Here is a 25288-nt window from a genome sequence, read left to right on the forward strand (position 1 = left end):
CCAGAACCACCCCCACCGCACGTGTTTCATTTAATTGTATTTAACTTTTGTTCTTAATAAAATATTTTGTTATTAATGTTTTTAATTCCAGTGTTGTTAATGCAGTGATAATTCGTTTCTGGTGTACAATCCGGTGATTCGACACTTCTAGGCATTACTCGGTGCACATTGTGTCAATTTCATTTAACTTTTAGAAGAACCAGCTTTTCGGTTGATTTTTCTCTTATCGTTTGTGCATTTTTTTTAATTTTTAGTTTTTGTTAAGTTTTATTTATTTAAGGAATTTCTATGCCCAACGTGGGGCTCAAACTCATGACCCGAGATCAACAGTCGCTCACTCCTCTGACCAAGCCCGCAGGGCATCCCTTGTTTGTGCATTTGTTTCCCTGATTTCCACTCTGTTTTCCTTCCTGGCTTCCATGTACTCGGGGTTTAATTCGCACTCGTACTTCCAGCTTCCTGAGGTGACATTTAGACCCCGGTGCAGCCCCCCTCCAGCCTGTTCCTGCAGCTGCAGCCGGTGACCTCCAAGCTTCAATCCAGGCACATCTCTCCTCGCCCTGAGGGTGAAGCGCAGACCGCTCACCCTGCACCGCCTGCCTGAGCTCCCCCAGCTCCCCCGGCTCCCTCCTCCCTCACTCCATCTGGCCACATGGGCCTCCTTGTGAATTCATTCATTCATTATTCATTCAGCAAACTACCATGTGCCAGACCCTCTTCTAGGCAGGGACACAACAGGGAATGAGCTGGTGCAGGTGACATTCTAGGGAAGGGGACACAAGGAACAAATAAGGAAGCAAATGAAGAAAAGGATCAGGATCATCTCAGGGGCTAAAGTTACGTGCGGGCTGAGAAGGAAATACCTAAGGGGGATGTGATGGCTGAGATGCTTTCAGTGATCAGGGAAGGCTTCATGGAGGAGGGGGACATCGGGTCAAAATTATTGATGAGCTTTTGGTAGAGGACACTAAGGCATTGGGCAGGGGGAGAGGTTGCACTAGGGAGTCTCAAGTGTCCCATCCAAGGCAGGTTCAACGTCTCTCCTGCAACCTACGGGAGGCACAGGGGCCGGGGGCCGGGGGCCGGGAGGGAACACTGCCTCCCTCCGCAGGGCTGGTGGTGGTGGCGCCCAGATCGGGGCTGGGTGCTGCCTAAGGCCCGTGGTAACTGCTCAGTGGAACGGCCTCCTTGTCCACTCCCCGCCGAGCCTCCTGCAGGAATCCACACCCGCTCGCTCCGGGGACAGAGTCAGCGCCCTGCTGTGCCGGCCCTGAATGCCCGTGCTCCCAGGGACTGGTCACCTCCCCTTTCCAGCCTGTGATGTGATTTAGAGCCATGCTATCTTTAACCCCGGGCCGGGACGCTCTGCTCCCCTCCCTGTAAACACCGCTCAGATGACAGTCCTGGAATCCTGTGGGGGTGGCGGGCCCCAGGCATGCGGGGCCCAAGCTGGAGGCCCCGGACTCCCCAAGGTGGGAGACACTCGCCCATGAATTCACCCACCCGTCCGCTCCCTCGGCACAGGGGCTCCCAGGACCCAGCCGTGACGGACACCACCCAGGGCTCTGGGAGGTCGGAGACAGGAACGCACTGAGCGGCCGGCCAAGCGGGCAAAATGGAAGGCACTGATCCCAACTCGAGGAGGATGGGCAGCGGCTCCCACGGGTGGGGGGCTGCATGCGTTCAGCACCTCCACCCTGGGCTCCCAGCCTGCTCAGCTTGTCAGCTCACCTGCCAGGGACTTGTCACCACGTCTGCTGTGTGGCCTTAGGGAGCCGTGGCACCCGTCCCTGCATTTCACACAACCCCTCCTTCACTCAGACTGCAGAGGTTTGGGGACATGGGGTGGAGCAGTGCGCACACCGCGCTCCCAGCCCACTGTGACTGGTCGGGGCCAGGGAGCTCTGACCCCAGCTGGCAGAGAGATGCCCTGCATCCTGTGGGCCGCCACCTGGGGACACCTCCCCGCCCCCAGGAACCAGATCCTCCGCCACCGTTGGGCGCAGTGGGATCACCGCTCACCTGGTCTGAGTGGCCTTCGTGAGACTGGGGCTGAAATCACGATTCTCAGTTCTAAGCTCGGGGGGAAAAAAAAAGTGCGTGGCCCGGGTGGGCTTTCCTCTGTGGCGAGTCTTCGAACACGCCGTAGCCGGCTTCCCCCACTTGTGAAACGGGGAGAACACCTACTTCCCTGAGCTGCCATGAGTGGCCCACAAAGGCACGTGGGATGGAGCCTGGCATACAGCAAGGGCCCAATAAATGCTCTGGCCGGTGTTGTGTCTCCTGAGGCCACTCTTGAGCACCTACCGATTCAATGCCCACTCCTTCAAGGCAACGATGTGTTCACACTACAGGGGGGCGGGCGGACGCCCCAGTGAGGCCAGGAGATGAGCAGCAGCCCCCCACCCAACACGCTGCTGGAGGCCGGGCCTTCCCCAGTCGTGCGGGGGCCCACCCCCCCACACCCCGGCCTGAGGACACACAGCAGGGCTTGGGCCCGGCTAACTGGAGAGAACCAGATCTTCCTCCCCAGACCGAACGGCTCCAGGAAGCCCACCGACGTCACCCGCAGCCTCTTGCCGCCCCCCCCCAATCTCTGGAGGGCCACGCCACCTCTTCTGTGGCAACCCTACCACAAAGCAGGGGTTTGGAGCAGACCAGTGGCTTTCCTGTCTTCCCCCCACCCCCCGCGCAGATCAGGCCACTCCCCTGGGGAAACCTGACACAGCGGCCCCAGGACACCCCAGGAACTCCCCCAGTGAGAGACGGTGGCCTGGGGGCTGGGGTCTCCACTGACCCACACCACGGGCCTCTGCGCTCAGCAGCTGCTGATGGCCCCGTCGGAGGACTTGAGCGTCAGCGCAAAGACTCACAACGTAAACTGCCTCATTGCTTTATTCCGTGCCTTCAAGGGACAGTGACTGTTTCCTGCCTCAACAGGTCAAGCCTGGCCTTGTAAATAAATAATGTCCTAACTAACACTGCAAATCCAAACGAGGCCGAGTTTCCTTGGAGGGGAGGGACACCCAGGGGCCCCACACGGGGCCGTGTTGCTGCTGCCCGCTGAGGCTGCGGGAAAGGTGCGGGGCGGGGGGGAGGACGCCCCTCTCCCGATGTCCCCCTCTCCTGAGCGGGGGCAGCTGCTTCTGTCCCCTTCTACTGTCCCCTGCTCTGCGGCTGGCTGCCGGGGCGTGTGCAGGGTCGCTCCAGAGAGATCGCGAGATCTCGAGGCGGCAGTTTCTCCAGCACGGGCACATGAGACCCTGGGGGACGGGAAACCAAGATTCTGCAGTTGGCAACTTGTGGACATTCACCGTCTTACCTGGCTGACTCAGCAGCGTACTTGCAATCTGCTCGGGGACGCCTGGATCCAGGCTTTCAAGCAGCTAAAAAAAAAAAAAAAATGGCTAGAGCCGCTGGGCTGCCCATCACTTGGGATCTGGGAGGCTGAGGCGGCCTGCCGTTTTTGGACTCAGTAATTGTGAGAACCGTACCCAAGCCAGCCACGCTAGTTCTCACTGGGTGGGGGAGAGACGCCACACCAGCTCCCTCAGCATCTGGAAAATGCTTCTCTTGCTAATGAGAACGTCGGGAAGCCCGAGCAGAAGGCAAATGAGTGAAGTTTTAAAAAAAGACGTAGTCACTCTTACTTTCGGGCCCGACGCTGGGGACTTCTACCTGCCTCACCAAATTCACCACACCGTAAAGCTCACTCCTGATAGCCTTGCCATCTCAGGCACGATGGAAACCTCCCTGTGTGAAATTAACTTCTTAAATCTGACAAAACATTCTTTAAAAAAGAAAAAAAAAATATGGCAGCAAAACCTCGGGACTCCTGTGCCCCACGTGTAACCTGCCCACTCATGAATCAACAGAACACCAAACCAACGAAAGCAATGCGAGGAGCAGGCTGCCCAGGGCAGGGAGCCCGGCCCACGGGCTCACGGGCTCACGGGCCGCGGTCACGGTGGCGTAGCAGGGAGCGGGGTGCAAGTGTGCTGCTGGAAGAAGGGAGTCGGTCTTGCTTCTCGAGTCTCCAACTTTCGACCTCAGGAGCCCCCGGTCCCGACGCTGCATTTGGCGGCTGGGTTTCTCTGGCAATGTAGGGGCAGAGAAGCATGGACCCGATTCTCAGCTTCTTCCTGTTGCTGGGAGAGAAAGAAGGCAAAAGCTTCAATTCCTCTGCCTCCAGGCAAGGAGGCGAAATCCTCTGGAACCCAGGCAGATGGGATGCGGGGAAGGGCGCATCTTCTCCTGATGAAAGACTGGGCCATGGGCTGGCCGAAAACAGCTCTTTGAACACACGATCCTGAAGGCTGTGAGCACCAACAACCTGCTGGTTCCTTTCCCCTCCCCGCAGATGTGACGGGGCCGCGGAGGCTAGAGAGCCCCTCTACGTCATGCCACCCAAGGGCTCGTGAAGAGGGTGGGAGCACGCGTGGGCTCCGCCCCTCCCAGATTCTCCTCTCTGAACCCCGTCAGTGCAGCTCGATGAAGGCCTCCAGCTCCTCGGGGATGCAGCCCTTGTAGGGGATCTTGTTCTTGTCCAGGGCGCGGGCCGCGAGGCACTGCAGGGTGACGTAGTTGAAGGGCTGAATGGTGCTCTTGGCCAGCAGCCTTTCATCCAGCAGCTCGTAGGCGGTCTTCTTGAAGGCATTGGTGGCATCCATGTGGGCACCCGCTTCGATGAGGGCATTCATGATCCCGGGGCAGTTGTTCTGGGCCGCTATGTGCAGTGGGGTGTTGTTGTCAAAGTCCCGGCTGTCCGGGTCGGCCCCACAGTCAAGCAGCACCTTGACCACCTGGAGGGAGGGGAATCGGCCCACCGGGTAGCGGCCCACGTTGGTGGTGTCCTTGTCCACGGCCATGTGCAGAGGCGTGAAGCCGTTCTTGCCTCGGGGGGCGCACTTCAGCAGCCGGTAGACGGTCTGGTGCTTCAGGTGCTCCTGGTCCGGCGTGCACTCCACTTTCTCCAACAGGTAGAGCAGGTGGAGGATGATGGCCAGGGCCTTGGTGAACTGGGCCGAGTCCCCAGGTTCCTTGGGCAGCTGCAGGGCCCTCTCCACCTCCCGCACTCCTTTGCACAGCACCCCCATGAGGTCTGCAAAGCCGATCTGTGTGCCCAGGCTGCCCTTGGCCGCCCGGTCCTGGAGCACGTAAGAGAAGAGTTCGGCAAAGGACAGGAAGCTGCTGGCGGTCATGGGGCTCAGGGGCTCCAGGTTGCTCTGCTGCATGTCCAGGGCGTACTTCCACAGGCGGATGCAGCGCTCAAAATTGCCCGAGTCGGCGTACACCGCACCCCGGTAGCGGATGTAGTAGGAAGTGTCTGGGTGCGAAGGGCCCAGGATGCGCTCCCGGATCAACAGGGCCTGCATGCGCATCTCATCGGGGTCAGTGATCAGCGCTTCCAGCTCCGCGGTGGTGGTCACCTCCCTGGAATAGTCATAGGCCAGGACCAGCTGCGGCGGCTCTGGCTTGGGCAGATACGCTCCGCCCTGGTGCCGCAGCTCCATAGCCCGCCTCCAGTGCTTCAGGGCCCCGAGCAGATCCCGCTTCTTATCCACGTACGTGGCTCCCAGCAACTCTAGGGCTTCCACGGCAGCCTCCCGGCTGGTGGGGCAGCAGCTCTCGTAAGAATCGCTCAGCGGCTCCTCCGGGCAGGAGCCACAGCCGCGGGGCCCCTGCGGCGGCGCGCACCCCGGGCCGGCGGCGGAGGGGCCCTCTCCGGGCAGCGCCGGCCGCACCTCCTCGCCGGCAGGCTGCTCCTGGATGAGGTACTCCACGATGTTGGTGTGGCCCGTGACGCTGGCCGCCAGCAGGGGCGTCATGCCGTAGCCGTCGCGCTCCATGCGAGCGTTGCAGCCCAGCAGCAGCTGCAGGATCTCCAGGCTGCCGGACTCGGCGCAGTCGTGCAGGGCCGTGTTGCCCTTGGCGCTGCGCCGGTTCACCTGGGCGCCCTGCTCCAGCAGGTAGCGGGCGATCTCGCGGTGGCCCTTGTAACAGGAGATCATGAGGCACGTGTGCCCGTGCCGGTTGGCCACCTCCAGGTCGGCCTGGTGCTCGCCCACCAGGTAGCGCACCACCTCCAGGTGCCCGTCAAAGCAGGCGGCGCGCAGGGGCGTCGAGTTGGTGCGCGTGGTGCGGTTCACCGAGGCCCCGCGGCGGAGCAGGCTGCGCACCACGTCCAGGTGGCCGGCGGCCGAGGCGGCCCACAGCGGCGGCGCGCCCTCGATGGTCTCCCCATCGAAGTGCACCGAGCCGCCCGCCTCCACGCTCGCGCCGCACCGGTCCACCAGGTACTCGACCACGTCCAAGTGGCCGTAGCGAGCGGCGATGAGCAGCGGCGTCCCCCCGCCGGCCACCTCGCCCGTCAGCTCGTCCAGCTCCTCCCGGCTCCGGCCGCTGAGCAGCTTCTGAAGCAGCTGCAGCTTGCCGTCGCGGGCGGCGTTGTACACGGCGGTGCGGAGGTCCATGGTCCGGGCTTCCGCCAGGCCATGGGCCGGCCGCCGGGGGACGCGGAGAGCGCGGGCTAGCGCCCGGAGGGGCAGGCGGCAACCTTCACCGTCTCCCCCGCCGCCATCTTAGGGGCCTCTCCGGAGGAACAAAATGGCTGCCGCGGCCGGGCGCCGCGGGTGTCGGCGGGTGCGCAGGGAAATGTAGTCCTGGGGGCCGGCCTCCCCCGCAGGACAGAAGAGGAACGGAGAGGGCCAAGACTACCACTCGTAGAGGGACGCGCACAAGCTGAGGCGAACTGGGAGCACGGTGCATGGTGGGGATTGTCGTTCCGACCAAGAGAATTAAGGCCGAAACTGCCAACGCGTGGACTACAATTCCCGTCGCGCAATGCTATCACTGTGACCTCTGGGACCCGGGCAAGTTTGGCTACGTACTTCCTGTGGCTCCCTCAGGGCTCCAGCCCACAGGAAGCGCAGGCGCGGGCCGAGAGACTCCATTCCCCGAAAGGCATCGCGAGCAACTCGGAGCCAATCAGGAGCGAGAACGAGGGCTAAGCCGGCCGAAAGGCCCTGTCTGATCTGGGTTTGGCGTGGCCGAGCCGCTGGCCGGCAGGGGGCGCTCGGGAGAGGCGGGAAAGCTGACGGCGCCGGGACATTAGGGGCGCAGGGAATACAGGTGGCCCTGGGTTCACAAGTGATAGGATGGGGATTTGAACCCAGCTCCTCCAGCTCCAGACAGAACCTGTGCCCTTAGTCACAGCACGGTAGGTCCCAGCAATCTATGTTATCTTTCATGCCATTGACTGAACTTAGTTTCTACAGTGTTTCTTGTTGCATAAATGTTATATATTCTCTACAGAAAAAACAAAACAAAACAAAACAACCCAAAAAACCAAAAACAAGTCAGGAAATGCAGACAAGCAAATGAGAGAAACTGTGAAAACCCTTTCTTTACTACATCCCCTAGCCAGAAAAACTGTGATTGATCTGCAAACATTTTTTTAAGATTTTTTTTAAAGATTTAATTTATCTATTTGATACAGAGAGAGAGAGAGCGCGCGCACACAAGCAGGGGGAGCGGCAGGCAGAGGGAGAGGGAGAAGGAGGCTCCCCGCTGAGCAAGGAGCCCGATGGAGGGCTCGATCCCAAGACCCCGGGATCATGACCCGAGCCCAAAGCAGACTCTTAACCGACTGAGCCACCCAGGCGCCCCGTAAGATTTTATTTTAGGTAATATCTACACCTAACATGGGGCTCGAACTCACAATCTTGAGATTAAAAGTTGAATGATCCACCAACTGAGCTACCCGGGCGCCCCGACCTATAAACATTTATTCCCTCTTGCATCCTGTTCTGTGCACATGTCTGAATTTCCTTCACTCTTAATTGCCATTAGTTGTTGCAAACAACACTCTGAATTTAATAACAGCTCTTCAGGGGCAAACAAACAAACAAAAACCAAAAAAAAAAAAAACACCCACAAAACCGAAAAGCACCCCACACCATGCTAAACATACACATGGCTTTAAGTGAAATATAGTTCAGGTTCCTTTCTGATTCCTGAAACAATAAAACATGGAAAAGTGGTCTTTTGGGGGATCAAGAAAATACAGGTGTTACATTACCTGCTTTTTTGCACTTAGCATTATAGCTTGAAGATTTTATCATTCATTCAACAGGTGCCGCGTTTTATGTAGGCAGTCTCCTGCTGGTGGGTATTTATCGGGTGCCCAGTACATGCCAGGTACCTCTCTGGACATCAGGGGTATGATAGTGAACAAGACAAACAAAAATCTGTGCCTTGGCAGAGCTGATATTCAAATAACATAGATTTTCCAGCAGTACTTTTAGTATAGTATTCCATAGTGTGGAAATGTGCTATGATTTATGTAGGTAATCCCCTGCTATCAAAACCCCCACTAGCTGCATACTTTTAGCCAAATACTTCTGTGCTTTCTTTTCTTTATTTTTTTTAAATTGGGGCAAAATGTATGTAACATAAAATTAACCTTTTGACCATTTTTAAGTGCACAGCTCAGCGGCATGAAGCACACTCACACTGTCCTGAGACCACCTCCACCCTCCGTCTCCAGAACTTTCCATCTCCCCACACGGAGACTCTGTCCCCACGAAGCACGGACTCCCCACCCCCTGCCCCAGCCCTGGCTCCCACCATCTCCTCTCTGTCTCTGTGGACAGGACTCCTCTGGGGACCTCCTGGGAGTGGGGTCCTGCAGGATGTGTCCTTCTGTGTCTGGCTCCTCTCACTGAGCAAAGTGTCCTCAGGGTCCCTCTGCGTTGTGGCAGGTGTTCAGGACGTCCTAACCCACTTCCTGTCTGTGGATGTGCCCGCTCTGGACATTCACATAAATGGAATCACACACCACGTGGCCTTTTGTGTCTGGTTCTTTCACTGAGCGTCCTGTGCTCGTGGTCCAGCCACACTGCAGATTCAATCTTCGTTAAGCCACTACAGTTCTGGATTTTCTGACCCACATTGGGGATGCATCCTAACTCACCCACTCTTGGGGGAAAGCCAGAGGCCAGGGAAGGAAGGGCTGAAGTTTGAATGAGATTGAGGGTAACTGATAAGCCAGGACAGCAGAGGAATTTTGGCGGCGGGGGAGGAATCCAGGATGTGGGAGGAACCGACCGTGGACTCATCTACCCTCCAGAGAGAAGACAGAGAAAAGAATATGGGCATGGGAAAGGGGAGAGATTGGGGGGGGGAAACCCCAGGGCCCGGAGCTCCCTTAGCTGTGCTCTAGCCCTAGAACAGAGGTTCTTAGACATGCCCACATCAACTTTTGATTTCGCTGGCCCCTGCTCCCAACTGTGGAGGAGGACCTCAGTCTCCCCTCCAGGTTGGGCTGGAACCCCTGTGTACCGGCTTCTAAGAGCTGACTGTTACGGATTTTTGACAACTAGAGGTTAAACCCAGCCAGTACCGAAAATTAAATTATAGGTACCTAAAACTTAACCAATCATGTAAAAAGAAAGGGATAAATACTGGACCCACATCACCTCCTCATTACTACATATTGCTATTAGCCACGCTCTCCAGGGGATTCGTGCCTCCTGCCTTTACATGGTGGAAATGCTAGGTGATGGTGTGGCCCTGCGCATCTCTTCCTAATTTCCTGCTCTGTGACTCCACCCCCCGAAACTGGAGATCATCCGTGGTGGAAGTATCTGCGGTCCGGAAACGGGCTGATGATAAAAATCAGCAACCCTTCCCCTCAAGGCCCGCTGACTTTGCCCTGTCTTTTCCTCCCCACCGCACGCAGACCACTGTGCATCCTAACCCACTACATAATTTATATATTTCAGACGTTATTCTCAGTCTGCCCATTGCAAAGTCGGCTTGGACTAGCAGAGATTTTTGTCGATGGTGCTCAATGCCATGTTTCTAGAACAGTGCTTGGAACACAGCGGGCGCTCCACACGTTATGTGGAATGGATAAAGGGGTCCTTCCAGTAAGCTCATCTTAACCACAGCACCACCCCGCCTGAGAATGATGGCTGATGCCCTGGAGCTAGCACGTTCCACCCTCTCTTTCATTCTGATTTTTGTCTGCCGCCCTCAGCTTCCGGGGAGGCAGCCACGGGAAGACAGCGTGGGGGCCGCTATTTGGCCGTGACTGTGGCCCAGGCCAGGAGACTGCCTCTTTCCCAACCCCTCCGCGTCCGGGGGAGCCTGTTGTCCCGCTACCTGTCCCCGCGCCCCGGCCCAGCTGGCTGCAAACGTCGGGCCGCCGTGCGCGCGCACACCTGGGGCGGTCGGCCAGGTGCGCTCCGCGGGCCCAGGTGCGCTCCTTTAGCGCCCCACGCGGCAGGCACGCGGCGGACCGGGCCACCTGTGCGGGGCCGCGCTCCGGGCGCACCAAGCTGGGGGGCTTTCACCCGAGCGCGCCTTAAAAATTTTTTAATGAGAAAATATTTTAAAACATTCAGAAAAATCGCGAAAATAAATATAATAGACCTCAAGTAGTAAAAGCCAAAGGTTAGGCGGATTCATTCATTCCGTAAATACTTTATGAGATGCCCAGGTGTAGGCACTGGGTTTAGGAGCTGGGATGCAGCTAGCAGAAAAAAAAAGATAAAAACCTCTTAACTCCAGGGGCGCCTGGGTGGCTGAGTCGGGTGAGCATCTGCCTTCAGCTCAGGTCATGATCTCGGGGCCCTGCTCAGCGGGGAGCCAGCTTCTCTCTCTCACTCTCCTTCTGCGTTTTTTGTTTGTTTGTTTGTTTCTCTCTCAAATAAATAAATAAAATTTGTATATAAAAAAGATTTAAAACCTCTTACTCCAGAATCTGGTATAAGTGGGGGAGGCTGGTGAGAAATTACATAAATAACGATATTCATTTACTAGTACTGTGTTACCGGTTGAATGTCCCCGCCCCCCCTTCAGATGCTGAAATCCTAACCTAACCTGTGAAAGCAATGGTATTAGGAGGTGGGGCCTCTGGGAGGGGCTTAGGTCATGAGGGTGGAGCCTCCATGAATGGGGATGAGCGCCCTTGGAGAGAAGCCCCAGAGAGCTGCCTGCCCCTTCCTCCGGCGCACAGTGAGAAGTCATTCACGATCCAGGAAGAGGGCCCTCACCCCAACCATGCTGGCACCCTGACTTTGGACTTCGCAGGCTCACAGACTGTAAGAAATAGATATCTGTGGTTTATAAGCTACCCAGACAGACTGCCATAACAAAATATCACAGATGGGGGGGGTGGCTTACAACAGAAATGTATTCTGGAGGCTGGAAGTCAAAGATCAAGGTATCAGCAGGGTTGGTGTGTCCTGAGGCCTGACTCCCCGCCCCCCTTCCAGACCAGCCATTCACTAGCTGCCCCTACCCACGGGTAAGGGAAGAAGCCCCCCACCTGAGACCTGCCCAAATTCCTCACCTGCAGAATTGGTGAGATACAAGAAAACAACGATTATTTTAAGCCTGCGTGTTATGGGGTAGCTGGTGATGCAGCAATAGTAACTGGAACTGCATTAAATGTAGCTTGTGGCTTGAATTTGCATGTCTATAATTACTAACCAAATCACACAGTTCCCCCAAGAGTTTGTTTACTATGTCTGTCTCCTCCCTGGGGGAACTGCCTGCTCACTGGGGAAATCTGCCATGGCTTCGTTCCTAAGAAACAGTCTCAACGTGTCGCTGAAGGGAGCCGACAGATTTCTGTTGCCGAGCACAGACTTTGCTCCGTTCATCCTTTCATCCACAGTTACCAATCTCCTGGCCACCTACTATGTGCGGGGTCACCTGCTGGAAGCTGGGGACACAGCAGTGAGCAAGCCAAACACCCTTCTCAAGAGCCCGGAATCTGGCAGAGGGCGATAACTCAACTCCTGCTGCGTGCGTGGTGAGGGACACAGGAGCCCAGGGGATGGACAGACTGTCCCTGGCTGGGGAGGGAGGGAGGAAGTTGGGAGATGCTTTTTCTCCAGGTAGAGTTGTTGCAAGAAGTCATGTTCCACATCATTCTAGTTATCTTTTGGCTTAACAAATGACCCCAAGCTTAGTGACTTCTGTGGACTGCATTGTGTCCTCCCAAAATTCATATGTAGAAGCCCCATACCCCCAGTGTGGCCGCATCTGGAGATGGTCTGTAGGAGGTAACCCCCAGCCTTTGATGCCACACGGTGTCACTTCTATTCTATTTGCTGGGAGGTAGACACTAAATCTGGTCCGCTTCAAGGGGAGAGAATCAGATGCCACCCTCTCAGGGGAAGGGAATTTAATGTGGGAAGGATGTCCAAAAGTTTATAGATGTTTTTAATTTTTTATTATCTCTTAAAGATTTTATTTATTTATTTGAGAGAAAGAGACAGTGCACACAAGCAAAGGGAGGGGCAGAGGGAGAAGCAGGCTCCCCGCTGAGCAGGGAGCCCGATGCAGGGCTCGATCCCAGGACTCCAGGATCACGACCTGAGCCGAAAGCAGTTGCTTAAACAACTGAGCCACCCAGGCGCCCATGTCTTTCTCTTTTAGTGTAGGAGTGTGAACTGTGAAGGCACCCCCAAACTCACACACACTTGGGGTTTGGAGAAAGAGACAGGAGCTTTCCACTGGAGACAGTTGTGGAACATTTTAGTTATTGCTTCTGCAAGTGGAGATGGTTGACATCAGTGACATCTAATGATATATATATATATTTTTTTTTTTTTCTTTCTCATTGAATGCCTTAAAAAATGACCCTCCAGGGGCACCTGGGTGGCTCAGTCAGTTAGGATAATTTTGACTCTTGAGTTCAGCTCAGGTCATGATATCAAGGTCATGAGATGGAGCCCTGCATTGGGATCCACATTGGGCATGGAGCCTGCTTAAGATTCTCTCTCTCCCTCACCCTCTGCCCCTTCCCCCCACTTGCACACACTCTCTCTCTAAAAGAATAAAAAAAATTTAAAAAAGGAAGAAAGAAACGATCCTCCAATCTCAGCAGAAATGTTATTGAGTAATAGGAGTGTATGTTTCCTTATGACAACAAGCAAGAGAGAAATTTTTCTTTGTGTTTGTAACTTTTTATTTTTTTGAAATATTTTATTTATTTATTTGATAGAGAAAGACACAGCGAGAGAGGGAACACAAGCAGGGGGAGTGAGAGAGGGAGAAGCAGGCTTCCTGCTGAGTAGGGAGCCCGATGCAGGGTTCTATCCCAGGACCCTGGGATCATGACCTGAGCTGAAGGCAGATGCTTAACGACTAAGCCACCCTGGCACCCCTGTGTTTGTAACTTTTTAAATTGAAATAAATTACCCATGTGAAAGCATACAATGACACATTAAAATAACCATCTTGAAATGTATGATCCAGTGGCATTTAGAACATTCACAATGTTGTACAACCACAACCTCCGTCTAGTTCCAAATATTTCCATCAGCCCAAAAGGAAGCCCCATCCCCATTAGAAGTCCCTATCCCACTTCTCTGGATTTGCCTATTCTGGAAGATTCATGTAAATGGAATCGCGCACCTTGTGGCCCTTTTGTATCTGGCTTCCCTCACTGAGCATCAGGCTTCCAAGATTCATCTACATTGTATCATGTTTCAGTACTTCCTGCATTTTTATGGCTGAGTAATATTCCAGTGTAAGGATGGACCACATTTTGTTTATCCATTCATCTGTTGATGGACATGTGGGTTGTTTCCACCTTCTGTCTATTGTGACTAGTGCTGCGATGAACATTGGTATCTAAGTATTTGTTTGAGTCCCTGTTTTCAATTCTTTTGGGTGTAAACCTAGGTGTGGAATTGCTGGATCATATGTTAATTCTATGTTTAACATTTTGAGGAACCACCCAACTGTTTCCCTGTATCTATGATTTAAAAAAGAACAGCTGTATTTTTTTTTAAGATTTTATTTATTTATTTGACAGAGAGTGACACAGTGAGAGAGGAAACACAAGCAGGGGGAGTGGGAGAGGGAGAAGCAGGCTTCCCGAGGAGCAGGGGGCCCGATGTGGGGCTCGATCCCAGGACCCTGGGATCATGACCTGAGCCGAAGGCAGACGCTTAACGACTGAGCCACCCAGGGGCCCCAAAAGAACAGCTTTATTGAGGTAAACTTGTTATATAATAAACTATGCATATTTAAACTGCACCATCATGTCATCCATGGATAAAGAATTTTTTTTTGGTTTGTTTTTTTTTTAACTTCCTTCCAAAGTAGATGCCTTTGTTTCCTTTTCTCATTGCCCTGGCTAGAACCTCCAGCACACGGTTGGACAGGAATGATGGGAGAGAACAGGCCCGTTTTATTCCCAGTCTTGGGGGGGAAGCAACCAGTCTTATACCCTGAAGTATACTGTTCACTGTGGGTTTTCATAGGTATCCTTCATTGGGTCAAGAAAATTCCCCCCTATTACGCTTATCCTGAGGCTGTAAAAAAATTAAGAATAGATGCTAGATTTTGTCAAATGCTCTTTCTGCATTTATGGAGATGATTCTGTGGTTTTCTTTTGGTCCTTAATGACATGGATGGCTTGACATGAATCCAGTCCATTCATAGCGAATGACATGGATTGATTTTCAAATGTTAAACCACCCTTGTATTGTTTGTAACTTCTTCTTTTGATATAATTTCAAGCTTGTAGAAAAGTTGCAAGAAGAGGCAAAGTATTTTTGTATATCCTTTACCCAGATTCCTCAATTGTTGGCACTTTGTTACTTCTGCTTTATCTTTCTCTCTCTCTCTAATAGTATACATATATACTATTATATAGTCTACTTAGAGTCTTGTCTATATAACATATATTTATCATATATAAGTATGCAAATATACATAAGTATATAATATACATAGTATTTACATTATAATTTATAACAAAATATAAGGTGTTATAAATAATATATTACATAATTATATAAAACATACAAAATAATACATAATGTATAAAGTATATTATTTTTTTAAAAGATTTTATATATTTATCTGAGAGAGAGAGAGCACAAGAGGAGGTAGGGTCAGAGGGAGAAGCAGACTCTCTGCTGAGCAGGGAGCCCGATGTGGGACTCAATCCCGGGACTCCAGGATCATGACCTGAGCCGAAGGCAGACACTTCACCAACTGAGCCACCCAGGCGTCCCTGTATAAAGTATATTATAAATTCATATGACACAAAATAAAATGTAATGCATTTGTACATATACATATACACATACCTATATACACACTATATATATATGTATACACTACATATGTATATATATGTAGAACATATATATATTTTTTCTGAACAATTTGAGTCAGGTCTTGACCAGCTTTACTCTTAAGTACTTCGGTGGACATTTCCTAAGAACAAGGACATTCCCTTACAGAACCATAGTTCGGTGATCAAAATTAGATTTACTGCTGAGTCTGAACCAGGTGGGCTACAAGGATGAACTTTTCTCCAACAATTTCCTTCCCTGCTGTCTGTTAAATCTCTCTTCTCTGCCCTGAGGAGCACATTCTGTGACCTGTCTGGTCACTGTCTGTTAAAGGGTCTCACCCTGTCCAGCCCTGTTAGCAATTTCCATCTCAGGGCTTTCTCCATCTTCTCCTTGGCGGGCTAGACATGGGGCTGGGAGTGGCATGGAAGCGCCTGGGACGCCCTCTCTGTGCCCTGTCCCTCCTGCCTCGCTTTGCACCTGTGCCCAGCATGTGCTGCTTCTGTCCGTCCCTCCCTCACTCGCCTGGGGCAGGGCCAAAGAGCAGGAGCTCTGAGTGTACCAGCAGGCGTGAGTGCTGACCACCCACACAGATGCCCTCCCTGCTCTGGATTGGGCACAGGCTGGGCTCCTGGGATCCAGAAAGGCAGGGACGGAGGGAATAGATTCCAGAGCCAGATGTGGGTCAAGGGAGGAAACTCAGCCATCTCCTTGTGATGCTGCCTGCCAGTTGTCATGGAAACTGAAGCCGCTCTCTCTTGAAGGACCCATTAAGGTACGGGATGTAATCAACTCTCTCCTGAGTGGACCCCCACCCTCCCTGGTGGGAGGCAACCACCCTCAGGGCCAATGGGAAAAGCAGGCCCTGGATAACGCAGCATCTGAGGCCTGCCCTCACCACTCCTCCCCAGCCCTGGCTGCAGATGACTCGCTGGGTGACCACAGGTCTGCTTCTGTTTGCATCTCAACATGCCCCCCCCACCCCGGTGGAAAGGACAGAGGGACACGTCACATGGCCACATTGTCTCTGAGTATCAGACTCTGAAAGGGGCATAAGGTAACGGCTCAACACTCAGACCCTGGCTATAAACTGCCCGCATTCAAATCCTGACTCTGTCACTCACTAGCTGTGCAGCCATCAGGAACTTGCTCCTCTCTGGCCCTTGGTTTCCTCTCCTATAAGATGGATTATAATAATAGTACCTACCTCGTAGGAGGTATTGTACCTAAAAGTTGTTAAAGCAGTGTCTGGATAAAGGAAATGTAGTATATTCATGCAATGGAATATTATTTGGCCATAAAAAAGGAAAGAAGCATCACTCTTGATACAATATAGATGAAGATGGAAACATTATGCTCAGTGAGAGAAGGCAAACACAGCAGACCACAGAACATATTATACTATTTATATGAAATATTCAGAATAGGCAAATGTATAGAGACAAAACAGATTAGTGGTTGTCAGGAGCTGGGGGAGAAGGAGCCTGGGAAGGGACTGCTTAACAGAATGGGGTTCCTTTTGGGGTGATGGAATGTTCCAGAAGTAGGTAGTGGTGATGGTTGCAGAACATTGTGAATGTACTAAATGTCACTGGATTGTTACTTTAAAAGTGTTAAAATGCAAATTTTGTTATGTGCATTTGTTTTACAAGATTTATTTTGGTTTTTTTTATTTTTTTTAAGTTTTTGTTTATTTGAGAGAGAGACAGAGTGATAGAGAGCACAAGCGAGGTGAGGGGCAGGGGCAGAGGGACAAGCAGACTCCCCGCTGAGCAGGGAGCCCAACGCAGGGCTGGATCCCAGGACTCCGGGATCATGACCTGACCGGAAGGCAGACTGAGCCACCCAGGTGCCCCTACAAGATTTATTTTGATGGCAGGACACAACACAGTGACACTTGGAGAGATGAAAGGTAGAACACTTTGCTACTTGGAGTTCCAAATAAGAAAGGGTGTGCACTGGGGGACAAGGGGACAGCAAGCTGGAGGTGTAGGGGCAGCTTATACGTGGCAAGCTGTGTGGGGTTAGCTAGGTTTCTTGGACTTCTTGGGATTGGCTAATTTGAATAACTTCCTGGGCTCCTGGACAATGGGGCTGTCCCTAGTTGCCTGGTTCCTGAACCTGGGGCAATCAAAGCAGGTGCATAATGTCCCTTGAATATGAGAGCTGATAGGGAAGGAGTCCAGGTGTGGATTTCATCAGCTGCTCAAGAGGAACTGACGGGCCTCTGGCCTGGGGCTCAGAAATGGGTCCCTCTCACCTACCCTTCCTTCTTCCTTTTCCATCTATCTATCAATCCATTACTTATCCACCTTTATCCTTTTCTTCCTATCTATCCACCTACTTCTCTGTCATTGTTGCCATTGTCCTCATTGTAATTTATTGAGCACTTACTATGTACCAGGCATGGTGCCACACATTAACACATTCTATCTCCTTGATCTTTACAACAGCCTGAAGAGAGAAGCCATAATCGTCACCATTTTTACAGATAGGGAAGCTGAGTGGGAGGGGAAGGTCTTGCCCAATGTCCCTGCTCATCATTCTTCACCTCCCTGCCCCAATGACCCATGAAAAGTCTCTAATCCCATCACAGGACTAGAAATTTTTTTTTTTTGTACCTTCTTTGCCTGTCGCTCTCCAAAACTTATTATAATGCCAAGAAACAGTCATGTGCCAAAAGTTGGCTAATTTTAATTTTCAACCCACATCATGCTTCAACGGCAGTGTCTCATATGCTTCCCATGAGTCTCTGAGGCATTTTATTCTTGCAATGTTACCTAAGTGGATAACTCCGTACTGCAAACTCTTCATTTTCCCACAGGTGCTTTTTGCTTTGAGAACTGTGTTGTGTCCAGTGTAGACTGGATTATCTGTTTTATTTGTTCTGTCCTTGTCTATCTCTCCAGGGTCTTGAAGCTGCAGCCAGGATATGGGTGTCTCTTTTAGGCAGATCTGCCATGTTGCCCATTCATATGACTTTCCTCTTCAGGAGCTTACAACTCTATTTTGAAATATGAGCCTGGAGATACAGGCTTATGGGAGGTCTCAGTTGGAAACTGGCTTGGAAATTGTGAATGACATTGGATGGATTTCCAACTGTTTGAGATATGTGTAGCAGAGATTGCTAGCTATCCTCAGCAAATGTTCTCTCCTTCTCCCTCATAGCACTAGAACCCTCGATTTTTAGCTGAGCACATCTGACCTCAGAAACAATATTCCAATAAATCATGCACCATATTGGACCATGTGGGCGAGGGTGACAGGATAGTCAGCAATGACATAGGAACCTGGGCCCTGCCATCATGAGACACCAAACCCTCCCTGAACTGCATAGACCCAGACAGTTATGTGACATAAAATAAATATATTCAAGGTTTTTTTTTTTTACCAGAAAAATTAAGTTGGATTTTTCACATAGTAAAATGCACAGATCTTTTTTTTTTTAATATTTTATTTATTTGACAGATAGCGAGACAGCGCAAGAGAGGGAACACAAGCAGGGGGATTGGGAGAGGGAGAAGCAGGCTTCCCACAGAGCAGGGAGCCGGATGCGGGGCTTGATCCCAGTACGCTGGGATCATGACCTGACCGAAGACAGACGCTTAATGACTGAGCCACCCAGGTGCCCTGCACAGATCTTAATTAAGTGCATGGATCAAAGATTTTTGGCAACTATACACCCATATAGTCAATACCCTAACCAAGATAGGTAACATTTTCAGAACCCCGGACAGTTCCCAGGACCTATTTCTGATGGATTCCTACCCACCCCAGAGGCACCCAATGCTCCGACTTCTTCTTCTTTTTTTTTTAAAGGTAATCTCTACGTCCAACATGGGGGCTCAATCTCATGACCCCAATATCAAGAGTCACATGCTCTGCCAACTGAGCTAGCCAGGTGCCCCAGCCCAATGTTCTGATTTCTATCAATATAGATTACTTTTGCCCATTGTTCAGTGTCATATAAATGGAATCATGCATATGTGTTCAAATTCCTTTTGTTCAGCATGACTTTTCTAGTCCTCTATGCTGCTGTTTATATCATTAGTTTGTTTCTCCCCCCCCCCAAGTGCGTACATACCATTATTTGTTCCTCCACTCACCAGTTAGTTTTGGGTTATTATGAATAAAACTGTTAAAGCTGTTTCTGTAAATTTCATTCTGTGGAAATACATATTCATTTCTCTTCTACATAAATCTAGGCATGGGATTGCTGAGCTAAAGGGGAAAAATTTATTTCCATTGTGTTTTAGAACTGTTATTTTTGAGTGTATCAGAGTAACTGTAGTACATCCCTATATATCAGTTTTCCCTGCTTCTTTGCCTCATTCTCTGGTCCCTTGACTCCTACTCTCTAGGACCACCTTCCTAATAAACCACACTGTCTGAGCCTCTATTTTCATGGATTCCCAAATTAAGATAAGTGGATACTGATCAAATATGATAAGATAGCTCAATGGGTTGTACCTTCAGTCCAGAAGCAACTCTGTGGGTGCTGGTTCATGTTTATAGGTGTGTATGGGTTCCATCCTTCTGTGTCTGGTGAAGGTAATGGGGCTCAGACACCAGCATTCATATGTCAACTGAAGACTTGCTAAGTACTAGCACTTAGCTGGGCATGAGGGGGTATGAAGATGAAACTCATGAGATTAACTGAGGTGTCTCCCCAGAGGTCTTTTGGGGGGACATAAAAGGTTGGTGGGGTCTTTTTAAAAAAGATTTATTTTGGGGGCACCTAGGTGGCTCAGTCGGTTAAGTGTCTGCCTTTGGCTCAGTTCATGATCCCAGGGTCCTGGGATCAAGCCCCACATCAGGCTCTCCGCTCAGTGGGGAGTCTGCTTCTCCCTCGGCCTCTGTGATCACTTTCACTCTCTCTCAAATAAAATAAAATCTTTTTTTAAAGATTTTATTTATTTATTTGACAGAGAGAGACACAGCGAGAGAGGGAACACAAGCAGGGGGAGTGGGAGAGGGAGAAACAGGCTTCCCCCAGAGCAGGGAGCCTGATGCGGGGCTCGATCCCAGACCCTGGGATCATGACCTGAGCCGAAGGCAGACGCTTAATGACTGAAGCACCCAGGTGCCCCTAAAATAAAATCTTTTTAAAAAGATTTATTTATTTATTTCAGAGAGAGAGAGAACACAAGCAGGGGGAGAGGCAGAGGGAGAGAATCTCAAGCAGACTTCCCACTGAGTGGGGAGCCTGATGCCAGGCTTGATCTCACAACCCTGAGATCATGACCTGAGCTGAAATCAAGAGTAGGCTGCTTAAATGACTCAGCCACCCAGGAGCCCCTAATGGGGTCTTTTTTAATTAAAGGAAGAATTCCCTAAGAATCAGTGGAGAAACTGATCAAAATGCAGATTTCGGGATCTCCCTCCCCTCTGCTTATTGAAATTAGGAGGGTCCTGGGAATCTGCATTCTCTGTGAACTTCCCAGGAGAATCATTCTCATATTAATATTGGAGAATCCAGGTAAGATGTGGTCTTGAGTGGGCTAGTTGTTTGGTGTAGCTGGTGGGACAATGATAGGCAATTACTCTCAGCAGGGAGGTCCTAGATCATGCAGGCTGTGTGAGGATATTGGGATTTTATCCTGCAGGTAATGGGAGTCTTGGAAGGGTTGAAGGCAAAGCCGGGACTTGATCAGATTTGTGTTCTAGAAGACTCCTTAATGTATGTGGAGAATGAGTTGGCTGTGTGTGTGTTGAGGGAGGAGGGAAGAGATCACAAGATGACCAAACAGTGGTGGAGGCAGGGGGCTGGAGAAGAGGATGGATTTAACCAGAATGACTTACCTTGGGGGAATTCAGGGAAGAGGATTGGTGGATATGAAGAGGGGAGGGTCTCTGGGATGTAGAGAGACTGCCACATTGATGGGGACACGGAAAGAGGGGCATACTGGCGGTTGGGTGCATTGGGTGTTCAATTTGGAATGATTAATTTGGAGTAAGTGTGAGACACTCAGAGTGAGACATTCACAGAACTACCAGGGTAGAATCTCCTCTTTCAATGGGGTCCCTAATTGGGGGGGGGCAGTATCTGGGTGTCTTTTCCTATCCAAAAGCTCTCCAGTTCCCAGAGGGTGATTCTAAATATACCAGAAAATCTCTCACAATTAGCCTTAACCCAGACATTGAACCCCCTCTCCCCACCCCATTCATGAACCGCCTCTGGCATTTAGGTGTCTTGTAATCGTATTTTCTCTGCTTGTTAATGGACCCACTGAGGCAGTACTCCTGGGAGAGAGAAAGATTTCATTTGTCTGGGGCTGAAGAGGGAGACAGGGGTTGCTGGAGCTAATGAGGAATCAATGCCTCGTAATTGCTAATTAAATGAGCCTGGCTCTCTCCTGGGGCTATTAGTTGGCTGGCTGGCCCTTGAGTGTCCACAAATTTAATTATACTCCCCAATAAACACCTGCAGCAACCATCACCCTATGGTATCTCTGTGGGGGAGACCAAGGAGAAGCAGGATCTTTATGTGTGTGCTGAAGCCATCAATTCACTTATTGATTGATGCATTGGTTTATTCTCTGATGCCTTTGTTGATTCAACAAATGTTTATTGAGCACGTGCTGTGTGCCAGGTCCTGAATTGGGTGCTGGGGACACAGCAGTGAAAATACAAACACAATCTCTGCCTTCATGGAGCTCACAGTATAATGGTGACACAGACAGTCCTGCAGATAGATAACACAAAAATAGCTGAAGTGATGGAGAGAAGATATCCCAGGTCTATGAGAATGTATAATATAGACTTGACACGGGGAGGGGGGCAGTGTGAGGCAACAAGGAAAACTTCCCTCAATGACATGAAACTTGGATAAGAAGGTAGCGTGAGCAGTGGGGTGCTGTGGGGGGCAGAGCTTTCCAAGCTGAGGGAATAGCAAAGGCTCTAAGGCTAGAACAAACTTGCTGTGGTGTCTGTGACTTGATTAGGATGTCATAGGGAATTGGGGGTGAGTCTTGTTGAGGTCACAACTCACCTACCAGGCACAAACTTACATCTGTCCTATAATTGGTACATGGAACTGATGGCAGGATAGGGGAGAAAAATATCATTCCTGGAAATGTTATTGAGAAGTCTCCAAAGAATTCTGGTCTAGGGAGGGCTTCAAATGCCATTCCTTCACTGATTTCCCCAGGAAAGTGTAGTAAGATGGGTATGGTCCCTGGGTTCAGACTCAGATACTTTGTATTTCCTGGCCTGTGGGAGTGTACAAGTAACATGGCCGATACACTATATGGCGCATTGCTGTATATTTATAGGGTGCATGCCCCTGTTTTATTCCCTCCCTTATCCTTGTGCCATGGAATTAGGCAGCCTTCCCCCTAGATGTAAGTTGTTCTTCTCTGATCCCCCGTCCCCCACGCTTGCTTGTCCACCTCAGGCGGAGGTCGATGGGAGTCCACGCTATGAGGAAGCTGTGACTTGTTGTCATAGTACATCAGAACAACAAAATCACTAGTCTTCCACACAGCACTAGACCACAACCACTCCAGTCTTCTTCGCCCCCTCTGCCCCACATCTGAGATCCCCCCACCCAGCTCTTACCCCTCACCTGAGCCAAGCCATCACATCCGGGCTTCCTGCTTCTCCACTGCCTCCTCTTTTCCGTTCCTGGTCCCCCTGGATAGAGGCAAGGTCTGATCCCCAAGGGCCCAACTCCCACCCAGGCATGTCAGAAACATGAAATTTGGAGTTGGACGGATGTGGGGTTGACTTGCAGCTTCATTCACCCTTGGGTGCCACTCTCTGGGTCTCAGTTTCCTCAAGTGTCACCTGGGCATAAAAACACCCATGTCCTAGGGTTGAAGATGGCATATAATGTATATAAAACGCTTGGCACAATGCTTCTACAGAAGTCTGGAAAGAGCACAACAACGTCATCTTGGCAAGCGCGCGTTCCCCCACAGTCCTACCGATTGGCCGTCTCAATCTGGGAATTACAGATTTATGTGTGCGGTTTCATTTCACGTGCTGATCTAGAAAATAATTCGTTGAAACATCCATTAAATGAGGGGCAAGTCTCCAGAAGCGAAAGACGTCTCAGACCACCCTCTCTTCCCCAGGCAGGGTGCGAGGTCTCCCTGGTTACCAGGGAAGCTGTCCGGTTTCCTGGTGCTGAAATGAAGTCGGCCCGCGAACCCCGCTGGAAGCTGTCCGGAGCTCTGGTGCTGAAGCAGATGGCGGTTCCCTTCGTGGACCCCGAGAGGCGCTGTCCGCGGTATCGGTGCTGAAACAGAGAGCCATTTCCTTCCGTGGTGGTCGGAGAGCTGTCCTCAGCCTCGGTTCTGAAGAAAACTTGACTTGCTTCCCTCTCCTCCCTTGGGTCACCCCACTCCCCTCTGTTCTCTATCCCTCTGACTCTCCCCCTCCCCCAGATTTCTTTATCTTTCGATTCTCTTCCCGGGGCGCTTCATAATGGCAGTGGGGGAGACACGGAGAGGTCGCAACCAGGACTCATACCTACTCCCCACCTCGTGGCTGTCCCTAGACTTACCTCCCAGGTAGTCAGCCCTGTTGGTCTCCCGCTTTCCAGACCGCCAACTTTGCCGTCTTTGTCACTTTCTTGGAAGATGTCCATGCGCTGATCTGTAAACCAGCCCCATCCCCGGGGGTCCCTGGTCCCTCAGACCACCCCTCCCCCACGGGGCAGTGGCCTTTCCTCTGTATGCCTCACCTGCTTCCAATCTTGTGGGCAGATGCAGGTGACCAGTGGCTGCCGAGGCAGGGACGTGCACTTTTATGGGCTTTGGGGAAGGCGGAGCACCGGGAACCCGAGGAGGGGCTTCACCAGACGGCCAATGGGACTCCGCCTGGAATGCATCTCCAAAGATTACCTCATAGGCTGTGGTCTCGGCTTCAGAATAAAAGTCTGGCATCTGCCCAAAAACTAGGTTGGGATTTCCTAGAGTGGGGAGGAGCACTCACTGTGATCCTCAGGGTCTCCCCACTTGGCTCAAATTCCTCCTGGGTCACTCACATCCAGCTCGGCCCAGAAGCCCTGGCTGGTACCTGCTTCTTCTCATCTCCACATTGTGCTATTGCTGACTCAGGAGAGAGAAAACTAGTAAACTGAGTTGGGGAAAGAACAGGGCAGGTTCAGAATATTTAAGTTCAGTTCCAGATAGGGAAACTGAGGTCTGTGAGAATGGAGGGCTCAGAAGAGCCTGGGGCAGAGGTGAGTCTCAAGACCAGATCTTTTGATTCCTCAGCTCAGAACCCACTTCATAACTCAGTTTATTGTTTTGCTTTACTGAGCAGGCTCTGAGTAAAAAAACAACCAAGCTTGAGTTCAAATCCAGATATTTCCCCTTCCTGCTGTGGGACTTTGGGCACGGTTGAACCTCTTTGTGCTTCAATTTCCTCACCTGTGAAATGATGATAATGGTAGTACCTTCTCAGAGCATTGTGATGAGAAATTCATGATATGGTGCAGATGGATGTTAGAAATAAATAATGTGGGCCAGGACTAAGATAAGCAAGGTACCTGCCACAGGTGCGGAAATTCAAGACGGCACCAAAAAAACTCAGTAATCAAGGTAAATAATGTTTCAATGCAATGTTTTAAGGAATCAAAATTAATGTAAAAAATCGGCAATGAATACATTATCAAAATTTTAAATAAAGATAGGATCCGCATTACTGATTTTTCCTTTTACCTCAGGCTCCAGTGCAGCTTGGCATGGCAATAGAAATATTGTCTAGACATGGTAAGTTTCCCAATAATGAAGTTATTATTATTTTCTGAGACGTTCCACCCCTTTACCTAATCAACCAACTTCTGTTGTATTAGGTATGGGGTGGGTGGCACATACATGAATTCAACAACCAAGCTTGTCTTTAGGGAGGGTGAAGACATGAAAGTATAACTATACTCAGATGTAGTATTTTGACAATAGAGGGATTTGTGTCCTAGCTTGTGCTCTCCCAGTATGAAAGTCCCCTAAAGGGGCTGCTCATTTTGTGGAATTTGAACTCACAAATGAGCTGTCTGAATATCACCCATGGAACCAGGAGCATCAGATGAGGCACTTAGCATTTGTCAACTGTGAAGCCCCATCCAAGGGTTAATTCCAATGATGCACTGGGGAAAGTTTCAGTCAAATCCATGGGGAGTGGCTGCAGAAGCTATGTGGAATTCTGACACATAGTAGGTACTTAACAAG

General features: G+C 50.9%; 1 protein-coding gene and 1 long non-coding RNA gene across 4 annotated transcripts; both read right to left on the bottom strand.

The window, feature by feature from the left end:
* Positions 1-2877: 2877 nt before the first annotated feature.
* On the bottom strand, positions 2878-6609 carry FEM1A (fem-1 homolog A). Its single transcript, XM_036115962.2, has one exon. It carries the CDS (start codon positions 6471-6473, stop codon positions 4479-4481), a length of 1995 nt encoding a protein of 664 aa, XP_035971855.1. The 5' UTR covers positions 6474-6609; the 3' UTR covers positions 2878-4478.
* Positions 6610-21653: 15044 nt separating this feature from the next.
* Positions 21654-23846, bottom strand: LOC118550792 (uncharacterized). Of its 3 annotated transcripts, XR_013443938.1 has the most exons (4): positions 23620-23846; positions 23215-23352; positions 22678-23101; positions 21654-21795 (listed from the first exon to the last, which is right to left on the bottom strand). It is a non-coding gene; the product is annotated as an uncharacterized LOC118550792 (long non-coding RNA). The 3 variants fall into 3 exon arrangements; XR_004924743.2 differs by having other exon boundaries at positions 22678-23352; XR_013443939.1 differs by having other exon boundaries at positions 22678-23410.
* Positions 23847-25288: the final 1442 nt, after the last annotated feature.

This window comes from Halichoerus grypus, chromosome 1 (genome assembly GCF_964656455.1).
Source record: "Halichoerus grypus chromosome 1, mHalGry1.hap1.1, whole genome shotgun sequence".
Taxonomy (NCBI): domain Eukaryota; kingdom Metazoa; phylum Chordata; class Mammalia; order Carnivora; family Phocidae; genus Halichoerus; species Halichoerus grypus.